The sequence below is a fragment of the Brienomyrus brachyistius genome, chromosome 6 (assembly GCF_023856365.1).
Source record: "Brienomyrus brachyistius isolate T26 chromosome 6, BBRACH_0.4, whole genome shotgun sequence".
Lineage (NCBI taxonomy): Eukaryota > Metazoa > Chordata > Actinopteri > Osteoglossiformes > Mormyridae > Brienomyrus > Brienomyrus brachyistius.
The window spans coordinates 19,472,269-19,484,817 of NC_064538.1; the positions used below are offsets into that span (position 1 = coordinate 19,472,269).

The window sequence follows — 12,549 nt, forward strand, 5'->3', positions numbered from 1 at the left end:
GCTGATTTTCCAGCCTTCCTTTACCTGTGACTCAGGTGCAAAACCTCTGGCCATTCAGAATCAGTAATTGTTACAATAACTACCTAAGAGAACTTAAAACAAGGCCTGGATTTGGGATCGAGGTCCAGATTTGAAGAGCCCTGATGCAGAGTGAAATGAGTAGCTATTTTATTGCGGGTTCCCCAGAAAGCAGCAGAACCACAACTAAGAAAAGAAGATTTAGCTTATATCCAAAAACATCTGCCTAGACCCTAATACATTGTGGTGTGAGTCACAAATGCAAAATGTTTTAAAATGAAAATTGAGGAAAACACTGATCTAGACCCAATCCTGAAACGGTTCTATGTATGACCTTAATGAATTATAAAATGGATAAATGCTCTAAAAATGGTACATATTTCATGTGACTAATGCTACCAGTATTTAATAATGGATACTGCTGATAGACTTGCAAAGAATCCCCAGTGCGCTGAATATGTTTGACATCATTTTACCTTGTTTATATTATAAAACTTCATTAATAGAAGAATTTTCTTCTTCGTTCATACCTTTATTTTCAAATATTACCCCCCGGTAAAACCCATCACGTCTGAAATTATCTGTGTTCGCAATCTTAGTTGACATCCGCAGTAGGTAATTCAGATCAATCAGAGGTAATAATCCTAGGCCACCATAATGCGTACCTATAACAGAGTATCTCGGGATTTAATCACAGAAGTGAGCTCACCGGCCCCTAGTAATTGGCTAGTCTTGCCGCATTAACTTCGGCCGCGTTTCTATGGCAACCATCCAGCCCCGAGGAGCGAGGAAGACTTTCATCTCGGAGGGTTGATCTGTCTCTGCTCTGCCGAGGTTAAGTGCTGCGAGCTCTGCTCACTCAAGTAACCAGCGCAGACACACAATGGGGCTGCCGGCTAAAACAAAGTATCAGGCGTGGCACTCCTACCAAGATACACGTTGCAAGTAGCCTGGCCTTAATGAGAAAAAAATGCATAGGTCTATAAATAGTTTAAATAAATATATGTCACCAAGGGGTCGTGTGTGTGCTACAGCATGGCTAATCCATGCTCTTCGGTTTTATTTTATTGCAGTACGTGACGTTAAATAGGACTCTTCTGATCGAGCGACGCAAATCGCGCGCCTAAAATAGCTTTTAACTGGCTTTAAAAAAAAGAATTCAACGCATTTCCATGAAACCTTGACAAAATAAACCAGCAGGCTATTATGTAAGGGTCTGCGTTTTGTTTTCATTTTCGTCATAAGCATTGCAAAGGAAAACGAATTTGATTAAATTACCCCAGATTGAACGGGTCGCCACTGCTTAAACCACCGTCTTGCTCAAGTATATGGAGTAAGATATTACATTTAAGTTAGCGCAGTCAGCCAAAGTTAAATATAAATACCACTCAGCTGACTGAATTGTCTGTAATCTATGATTTACAGTAATACACATGTTAGTTTAGGGTAATTCAACGGTGACATGAAGTAACCTATGAACCTATTGTAGCTTAACATTTGTTCTTATTTTGAACAAAACGTTGATGGTGAACTTATTGAAGTATAATATTGGTTTAAGTATGTAAAACATACAGCAAAAAAAATTATAATAAAAAAAAACACTCGAGACACCTGTTGGGGAAATGGGGGGCGTTTCCTACACTTGGTGGGCGTGTCGGGCGGACTCAGGTGCGGCGGCAGGGGTACACAAGCCCTTTACTTGCGGATGGGTTCCATGATGACAACCAGTTCCGCAGCAAGAGATAAGGAATCGTTTCTGTCTACTTGCCGCTTACTTCTGGGCGGAAATTTCCTAACAGGAGCGGGAAGTGTCTCTTTGCTGCCTTGCTTGTCCGGTCGCAGCTGGTCAGTCTGCGCGTCCGGCTTCTGTGCGCTCGCAGCTTCGCGATTCAGACGCGCAACTGGATGTTATGGCTACTCGGGCGTAATTTCAAGCAGCATCCAGCTCCTGACCTGGATTTTGGTCTTTTGATCAACTGATGTTAAAAAGGGACCTCTAGGACTAGATCTGCCGTGCGGAAAGGGAAAGATAACGGGAAAATACTTAAGGGATCTTGTATGTCTAGGCTGCAAGTCGGAAGGGTGGGACGCGCAGAAGAAGGTGCGTGTTGGACCATGGAGATGGGAGCTTCAAGAAAACTTATTACCTCGCTCATGCTACTGGTTCTGGGGACTTTTCCAGGTATGATGTGCTTTATTTGCAATCAAAATAATCTATAGTGAACAAAATCCACGAAGTGTACTTTTTACGAATGGAATCGAACTGTTAGTGTTGCACCCTTAATATGTACTTGTCGGCTACAATTGTACCATTTGAGTACGTAATTTTATTATTATTTCATTAACTTTTCAGTTTGAAGTTGAATATTGCCATGGAGAAGGGATTATGTCTGTTTTTGAATGCTTTTGTTAATTAGTTGTGGAGCTGACGTGCAGTGTAAGATACAGAAAGCGGCTCGCGTTCGAACACCTGTTCTTCGGTACCGTTTCTTGAAAAGCAGCGTCGTTATGCGCCGTTAGTTTTAAACTCGAAATACTTAGACGAGAAATAAACCGTGAAACAGTGAACTCGACGGAATAATCTACCTTCAGCTGACCTTTTCATGTTAATGGTGTCAGAGCTGCTTTCTGAGGTGTATTTAGTAAACGCGAGACTTTTTCCCTTTGTGTATAGCGACAATAAACGCACCGTACAATTTCTTGTATAATTTAGGGCATGTTTTAAATAGTTTTTCTCCTATAAGAAGAATACGACGGACCTCTGCACTTGCTCACTGTCGTCCTATTTAACTGGAGAATAACGCTGGCCTATTAAATTACAGCGAAGCCGTCCTCACACCTAAATAATTAACTCTTCTTTATAGCGGGGCAAAATACTACTGAAAAATACATAAATACATGCAAACCAGAATGGGAGAATACAAATCTCTCACACTAACGATTTGAATAAATGTCTTGTCAGTGGTTAATTGAGTATATAACCTGGTACAAGTCCGTCCTCTGACTATTAAAAGCTGCCGTTACATGTCGCGCTTTATATAGGATGCATCGTATTTGTTTATTCTGATGAATGAACGAATGCCACAATCCTTCTTAGGATTTATATTTAATGTTCCTTGAATGAAATCACCATAAAACATTTCCCAAACTGTACATGCCCTCATAGGTATCCTGTTGACCTCATTGAATCAGTCAGGTACTGATCTACACTCAGTTTGTCTGACTGTGAAGATCTTGGCCGTTCTGTGGATAGTAGCAGCATCTGATTGGAATTACAAGAAGCATAAAGTAGCTGTTTGATGGCCCCACCATGGCTAAAGTGCAGTTGTGTTTTGGTTCCCGACCTGATTACTCATTATCCAAAATGGGAATAATCTCTGCTGTTGAGTGTTGTGGGACGTGGCTCGTATATCGACCTTGCCGCACTCCTGATTTAACTAGACCTCAAGCTCTGGTGTATCCTTGTGTCAGGACAGAGAAGGAAGCTGGAAGGGAGTAACTTCATGCATTCCGGAAGGCTACTAACTCACAATGGAGCCTTACCCCGGGAAGCCGGGTAAGACTGGCTGGCACAGGAAATAAGGTCTCGCTGCTTCTTAACAGGATAAATGGCTAATGTGTGTTGTTCCTCCCTGTCCACCATTATGTGCGCCGTGCTGATTTATATTCCTTATTGCTTGCTCTGATTTTTATAATTTTGTAGGGCAGTGCAATGGCTCAGTGGGTAGCATAGTGACCTCAGACCTGTGGGTTCAATTTCTGTCCCACTTGTGTGTGTGTGTGTGTGTATTTTACATACTCTCCTCAAGTTCGAATGGATTTTCTCTGCGCGTCCTACTTTTATTTCCAGAGTCCAAAGACTTGCGTTTCAGATTAATTGGCTTTTCCGTTGTACCCTTTGTGTGTGTGATGTATTGACATTTTGTCCATGGTTCTGTGTGTGCTGCGCTTGGAGGAATAGGCTGAGCAGTAACCCTGTAATGAATAAGCTGTTACTGATAACGCATGCATGAAATTACTGCTCTTGTAACATAACCCCTGGTCAGTGTTGTTAATGGTTGTAAATATGAGCACTTTTGTCCCTGCCAAAAAGTTCATAAGTTGAGTACCAAATGCTGATTTATTCCTTAACTGGGCAACACAGCTGTTCCTTGGTGTGTTTGCTTCCTGTACTAACTAGGGTGTTACAGCCAAGCACATGTAAAGACTTGGGGTGCGTCTCAAATTCAGTACATACTGAATTTCGTTAGAAGCCTATTACTTATTTTAGTCACTGTATGTGAGCATGACAACAGTACAAATGCACTTGGACCAATGACATTGCTTGACCTCTATGAAGGTGAGAACTGTTTAAAAAAAACAAAACAAAACAATGGGGGAAAAAAATACATAGTTGATTCAACTTATGTAACTGAGTATTGTTTTTTTATGTAAAATTCGACGTAGATAATATTTCTCCTGCAATCTTGACAAAAATGTATGAGCAAGCAACATTCTTCATTTCTGGTTGCAGCTCCAATGGCCATGTGGGATACCGTACATCCATTGGTTGCATACTTCTAAATTTCGCCAAAAGTAGCATGTCACCCCGAGTAGTGCTTGTCTACTTCCTCATCCATACTGAGGATTGGGTCATACTGCTCACTTTACATACTATATTTCACCTACTACATGACAATCAAGTATGCAATTTTGGGTGCACCATTTGTTTTCAGCAGTCTAATTGCATCCTGAATTTCTCAAACCCAATTTTGCACTATGATTGCATCCTATTGATCCTCTTATTCAAAACACCAAAAAATATATGTTTCTTTTTCATCAGCCCAAGCTCTTCCCCAATGTTTTCCTCCAACTCCATGTACCTTGCTTAAAATGATAGCCAGAAATCACGTGGTTTCCTTATCCTGTTGAAGAGGCACTATTGGACTTTGTCAGACATGATATTTTTGTGCACAGAGCCAGAATAGCCTTTTCAAAGGAAGTGCTGTCCTTTCCAAGTTGGTGACCTGTTGTCATTGTTAGGTCTTGCTTCTTACTTGATTTCTGCATAATTTCTATGCGGTTTAGCGATGTCCACATGGCATCAAAATGTGCTGAACTCTATGTGCATCTATGCAAAGCCACCATCATTGCTGTGATGGAGATCGATTAGTCCAGCCAAAATGGGAACGGGGTCTTAATCTGCCTGATGATCTTACCTGATATCTTATTCCATTTATTTCCCGAAACATGACCTGAATGGTTGAGCTCTGTGTAAGCCCCTGTTTCTGTCTTTATATGAAGGATGTGTTTATGATTACTACATGAATGCAGTCTATTATATATTGGTCGCTGTTTGGAAGACCTCCCGGTGGTGAACAGATGAACTGCACATTTATTCACACTAAGTATATCATTACTTTTTTATTAGTGTGTTTTTCTTCTGGGGTCTGATTTCTTTGCATACTGTTAGCTGTCCATGTTGCTTTCCCTGAATAATCAACCTTCCCGGTGATTTCCAAATTAGTACATTTTAAAATGTGTTTGCGTAATGTCCATCGGACCCTTTTAAGTTTTGTCCAGATTTCTGTGAACTGTTTGCCTTAGTGGTGTGTATTTGAGTTCCAGTTCCAGTAAATACACATGAGACTGATGATATCAGCAATGAAACAGTCCTGTCATTTGGGGGATTGTCATTCTGAAATATGTCCTTCTGTGTGTTATTTTTAGTTTAGTTCCTTGGCGACTGTTGTTTTGAGGAACTAGATTTCGATGAACGCTGGGATTAAAAGGAATGCTGGAGGATAAGAGCAGTGATGGATTTCTCGCTGCATTGACAAGGTGAATAAATGCGGCCTGTTGACTCGGTGGGGAGTACAGTGGTCTCTCCTCATCGGAACTGTAGGGTTGAATCCTGTCTTTGATTTGTATGTCTTTGTATGTGAATGACTTTCCTCCGGCATATATTATCGTTTCCAGAACTTTCCAAAAAAAAAAGAAAGTATTAAAATGAAGATGTATTTTAAAAAATCACCATGGATGTTATTTTTCTTTGAACTGGGTAACTTTCAATAAGCTGTGTTTGAGTAGTCAGGCACCTGATATGAAAGGGTAAAATCTTTGTTACTATGAAACCCACTAATCTGAGTAAACACCAGATATGTCCTCCCATTTTGGCAGTGTGGTGTTGGTCGGTGCATCTTCATTCATCTTTGTCGGCAGGTAGGCAGTTGGCATGCACCAAACAACAGTAAACTGACTCGGTGGGCGCTCGTACTGTAGTACTGGCTGAGCTCAGTCAGTGCAGCTCCAGAATGTACATTTATTTGTGTTCCATCTGACCACTTAAGCAGTTGATTAAACTGACCATTACCCTAATTTAGCCAATGGAGATTTTTCAGTACTTTGAAGAGAGTTGGAAGACATCCATAACTGCACCCTCTAAGACCAAAATTGGACAGCCTTGCTCATAGGGGGAAGTCAGGGTCAGAGAGAGAGAGAGAGAGAGAGTGTGTATGTGTGTGTGTGAGAGAGATTACTTGGTCTCTAGCCAGTCAGTCACATGATCAGCTGACCAGCCAAGCCTCTGTAGTGTCTTCATGGAAAATGGAAGGCCTGCTTTTAATAATTTTTTTTTATTTGTATATGATAGAATCTATAATAACCTGTGCTTAGTGTCTGACTAGGAAGGGTGCAAATTTTCAAAACAAACCACTAGGATTTTATTTGCTGCGGTTTTGGACTGCCCTTCTTGAGCCCAGCCAGGCCTTGAGATTTCGTTAACCATTGACCCAGTCATGGTGCCTTTGGTATGGTTTTGTTAATGTGTGCTATTTTGGTGTGACAATCCCCCCTAGCAGATTAGCTTGCAGCAAAACAGTGCTTTGAATGTGCACTGCGACTATAGGGGCTCCAGACTGTTCATTTCCCTGTTTCGCTGGGTGTAGACCTCGCTGAATCCCCCAGGCTCATTACGTACCTCTTTATTTGGGGCAGCAGTTGTGGTGATTGACTTGAGGCTCTATGTTCAGCGTCTCCTCTAAGGTGAAATGAAGAGTTCACCAAGCTTCCATATGTCCTGTCTCCCACCTGCTTGTTCGGGGCGGGAGCCTATCCCAGGCAGCAGCTCTAGCCGTCTCTATATATGTATGTATGTATGTGTGTGTGTGTGTGTGTGTATATGTACATATATATATATATATATATATATATATATATATATATATATATATCCATCCATCCATTTTCCAAACCGCTTATCCTACTGGGGTCCGGAGCCTATCCCCCGGACGCCACACCCGGTGGAGGTGGGATTTGAACCCACACCCCTAGACGCACCAGTGCTACCAAGCTGCCATACCATCCATATACACAGCTTGCTTGTTCATTCCTACTGGTTGCCCTAGTGCCTAAACACTAAGAATAGCAGTTTGATGAAATGTCAAGTCAACGCCAATCTCTTATCTTAAGTTCCTCATTTCTTAAAATAATGTTCTGTGAGAAGCTGCCAGTAGCTAGTAGAATTTCTGTTTTCGGTTTGACATCTTGGGTTCTCAGAAGCATGTAAGGTCTATGAAGGAATCAGATGCATTGGGTATGTAGGGAGATGTCAGATTCTTTCGTTGTTTTGTGGTCGTCTTTTGTTAAACGCTGGGTAATTATTGTAGGCACTGTGAAAATACTTCTAAAGGAATAATGCAAACTGTGATCCTGTTACCTGCTCCACATCCCCAGGTGTACATGAGCAGTGAATAGTGCTGTTGGTGTCCATTTATGTACCAGACTGTCTCAGCGCAGTGAGGCTAACTGTCAGCTGTTACCCCTCGGGGAGCATGAAGGCTCCCAGGCCATACTGTCGGGATTCTGTCGTCGTCGTCCCCAGAGGAGCCGGCTAGGGGTCGTGAGAAATCAAGTGGGCGACTTTCCCAACATTTAGGCTGGCCTATGAAGTCACTCAGACGCGCAGGCCACTCCCCCTTTCCCCAGTTATAGGGGAATGTGACGGACCGGGTTTGCTTATGGCTGAGGAAACGCTGTTGCTTTTTACGGCCGTCTGTGTTCGCGAGCGCCGCGCTCGCCCTATGACTCCTGGCTGGCTAATTGCATGTTGTCACACTGTAACAACCCAGAGCCCCAAAGTAAAGCAGTGTATGTCAGTGTAGTGCAAGAGCGGGTTGGAGATTGATGGGTTTTCACATGCTAATGTTAAAGCGTGCCTCATATCTTTGAAGAAAATACCAGTTCAACTGATTTTAATTCTTGGTTTATTATTGTTATTTATTATCATATAAATATATGGCTTGACCGGTGCTGCTCAGGCCAACTAAAAAGAGAGCATTCTACCAGATGTCCTTTCTCCATATCGGGGCATTTTTAATATTAAAGTAAGACATTAAGGATGATAATGAAGTTTTACTCTTCAGTAGGAACACCAGTGACTTCCTAACTCCCGGTGTTATGTCATTGTTTTCGTTTATTTTTACCTCGGCTGGCCTGCAAAGTCGTCACTTGGGAAGCACGCTAATGAGTAATCCCTCCGCCGTCAGCGTGACTATCTGTGGCCCGTCTAGCGTAACTGGTTGTGGAGTTGCCCGTGTCAGGCTTTGCCCCTCTTGTTCTGCTTGTTAAGAGTGGTGCGACCGCTGTCGGCGAGGCCCCCCTCCAGCCTCCCTTTTTGAGCTGCGCGGGGCTGAGCGGGGACGCACGCCCATCGGAGCGAAGATGGCAGCGACGGCTGCTGATGCTGTCAGTCGCGACAGAGGTATGCGACTGCGGCACAGCTATTCCTGACGCAGGCTCCTGCTTAGCCTGGAGAAGGGACTCTGATGAAATCCCTGCATGTCGCAGGCAACAGTCAGCTCTGTCTTTTCTCCCATAAATCCTTCTTATACAAGTCAGAGAATCTGGCGTTTTGTGTGATAGCATCCCATCCCGGATATCCCCCCCCGCCACTTGTCCCTGGGGTAAGCTTCAGGCCACCCTTGTGACCTCGACCTCAATATGCAGATGGGACATGGTTGGACAGGAGTTTTATCTGACTGAGAGGAAGCACTTTGGTCCGATCTGTGCATCAGAATCCGTGTTATTGGCCAAGTATGTTTACAAACAAAAGGAATTTGACTCTAGATTTTTTTCTGTTGCTGTCAATGCATGTGCACAGAAAACACACACAGGGAAAAAAAGACCTCAAAAAAGACGGAAATTTATATTTGAAAGGGTGGCCTTTAATTGCCTGTTGATTCTGGGGAAATTGCGATAATGAGGCTAACTGTGTATGTGACTCAGCCTAACTGCACTGTACGCAGCCTAACTGTGTATGTGACTCAGCCTAACTGCACTGTACGCAGCCTAACTGTGTATGTGACTCAGCCTAACTGCACTGTACGCAGCCTGACTGTGTATGTGACTCAGCCTAACTGCACTGTACGCAGCCTAACTGTGTATGTGACTCAGCCTAACTGCACTGTACGCAGCCTGACTGTGTATATGACTCAGCCTAACTGCACTGTACGCAGCCTGACTGTGTATGTGACTCGGCCTAACTGCCCTGTACGCAGCCTAACTGGGTATGACTCAGCCTATCTGTACTGTATACAGCCTAAGTTCTGTGTATGCAATTCATTCAAGCGTCAAACTTTGCAGCTTTGTTGTGTTATCCCCTTTCACATCTGAAACCTGCTAATGTATCCGGTAAAAATAACACAGGATCGATTTTTTTTTTTTTCCTACTCAGTCTTCCATAACTGTGAAGTGACAGGTGTCACATAAAGGGGAGCAGTATACCCCCCTCCCCCCACCTCCCTTTTCCACGGTAATCTGTTACAGTGTGTCAAAGTTGCGCTGAAACTGTAAAGGCTATTTGTTAATTTTTCTTCCATTCACATAGGCACCATGACGGTAAAATAGCGACATTAGCGGGTTTCAGTGTGTGAATGGGGTATGAGAGAGGGAGGAGGGAGAGACGTCCCCCAGCCCCCCCCACTAACTAAATGCCTGTTCTGTTTACCTGCCTGGTCCGTTTTTCTTTTCCTTTGAAATATCTAAGCAAGCTCGTTTTATTTCAGCCATTTCAGAGCATCTGCTGAGTGACAACATCAAGGCATTGGAATAGATGACCGATTGAATAGATTTTTGCAGTGGAAAACAGCAGAAGCACTTTTTAGCCTCTAAGTACACATGCAGTAGGTGTCAGTGCATGCTTTGTCTGAGTGCTTCACAATTTTGCAACATTCTTCCTTATGATGTTTCTGCAATTGGCTAATTTGGTTTGCCGCATTAAATGATGCTCGGTTGCTACCTCCTCCGGAAGGGATGGCACTGCAGTCATTGCAAGTAGTTGCTGGGCTAGTCTGAGTTCCCAATGTAAAGAATGGCTGATATCTCGATTAGTTTGTAGTTTCGAGCCAAGTGCCTCAGACTTGCTGCAGCATATCAAGCAAGGTTACAGCCTGCACCTCATAAATCAGGTGGATGCAGGAAATTTAATAGATTTAAGTTTTGGGTCAGGCTGCGGTAGGCGACATCGATCAGTTATGAAATGCCTGGATCGGCCTTGACTCCAAAGTTTAATATCAGCTCAGGGCATCACTGAAAATTATTGTACAAGGGAGATGGTGGGAGAACAGGGGACCCCACTGTGAAGTTTTGTCAGGATCCAGAATTTGTCAGAATCTAGCTACAACCCTGACTTGTACCCCTGTACACCACTGTGCTTTGTTGGACATGTGAGCACATATTAAAGGAATAAAACGGCCAGCTTAAATTATTGTAACATGCTCTACTGGTAAGTGGAGCTGGTCACGTTCGCACTGGCTGTTATAGAACTCTGATCTGTAATTAGATCATTTTAACGAGCCTTTTAAATAATCATTAGCATATTGCGCTTGCTGGCACAGTGCGAGAGTGCGGCGCTCCCCACGGGCCGTACACGAGGTAGCGTTCCAGCCAGCCGTTACGCCTCCCCCCCTCATCCTACGGGACGTGCTTCGAATCGCCGCCATCCAGCGGTGACTGAAAAACGAGGACTGGCCGACCTCCCACAATGCACAGGGGCACCGCCTACGACGCGTGAGATAATGGCGAGCCTGGAGGCGCCTGGCTCTCTCTGCCGAAGTGCTTTTTAATTAGGGGTTCTGGGACACAAACATCACAGCTTTGGCCGTAATGATAGTGTTGGGCTGAGATGCGATTAGGCCATGTCGGCCGCAAGATGCGCATTGTGTAGATGTTTTTTTTTTCATCTCTTTCCTCCCTCATTATCAAAACTGAATTCTACTTGATTTCCAAGGCTATTTAATTATGTATTTTAAAAATTAAGTTGATGCAGTGCTGTACTGTTGTTTTGTTGTGGAATGTGGATTTCAACCACCCATGTATTCAGAAAGCTCATGCAAGTATTAATGATAATAATAATAACAATAATAATAATAATAATAATAATAATAATAATAATATATTTATTTCCTAGCCCTGCACAGAGGGATTGTCCTTCAGCTTGGGCTTGGGTCTTGCTTTGCCATGTATGGGTAATTTTCTCGTTTCTCTGGGCACCTGTGAACCTGGGCATAGACCAGACCATGGAGATCAAAGCTAGATTGGTTGTTGGACACAGATTGGGGGGGGGGGGGTCATGTGCTGGCCTTCACCCATGTATATTTTAAAAATTAAACCGTGTTCAGGATTGAAATCCTGGTGCAAACGGGGGGGAATAACATCTGCTCTCATGTAGGGTTACCAGTCGATGGATGACAGCCCCCTCCCTCTTCTGCTTTAATAATAACACTTCCTTACAAACATTCTCAAAGCATGAACCTTCAAATCAGCTTGCAATTCAAAGGCATTATTAATGCAGTAGGTTTAGGGGTAAGGGGTCATTTCCCTGCGTGTTAAGTGAACACCGCCATGTGTTAAGGTCTTTTCCTTGTTTTTAAGCTAAGGAATTGCTCAGGCGTGGCTCCCGAAATGGAATCCTCCAACCCATGTCACCGGGGGTGACGTCTCTCATAATCGCCCGCCTGCAGGTTGACTCATCGGCCAAAGCATACTCGTCAGCATAGGCATATTCCCCAAAGCCCCACGCTGGAATTACTGGCCACCTACCAGCACATTTTAGGATAACCGTGAATGGAAGGAAAAGCAAACTCAAAAACAGCCCTCATAATCCCCCCCTCCCAGCCACTTCCTGGAGGGTCTCTGGCATAATTAGTGCTGTTTGTAGGATCAGGATTGGCTGCGGTGAGAACACGTTGATTTTTAAGGCGCCTTGCATGATCTTCATACTCACTGCTCTAAACTCCTCCGGCGCTGTTATTACCACCAGAGCGGGGTCATGAGGTCTGATATCTCCGGGATCCTCTCTGTTCTTCTGCCTGCCATTTGCGTTGTCGTGCTCTGGGACCCAATGCGAGGCCTGGTAGGGTCCACGAAACATGCTCTGCTGCCTCTTTATGTCTTACTTAAACTTAATTATAAGATGTTGTCACAATTTCTCTTCTGGTCCGGTTCCTTTTGTTGAAATAATCATAATCACATTTCTGCTGTCAGTTATTACAG

At 43.5% G+C, this 12,549-nt stretch overlaps 2 protein-coding genes across 2 annotated transcripts in view; both read left to right on the forward strand.

The window, feature by feature from the left end:
• Positions 1–12,549, forward strand: part of mmp9 (matrix metallopeptidase 9) — a 278,561-nt gene that overhangs the window by 183,821 nt on the left and 82,191 nt on the right. The gene's annotated exons all lie outside the window — the stretch shown is intronic.
• Positions 1,712–12,549, forward strand: part of esama (endothelial cell adhesion molecule a) — a 40,169-nt gene continuing 29,331 nt past the window's right edge. The window contains exon 1 of the mRNA XM_049017728.1: positions 1,712–2,200. Within this exon, the coding sequence (XP_048873685.1) occupies positions 2,077–2,200 (124 nt within the window). The 5' untranslated portion in view covers positions 1,712–2,076. The remainder of the gene's footprint in view (positions 2,201–12,549) is intronic.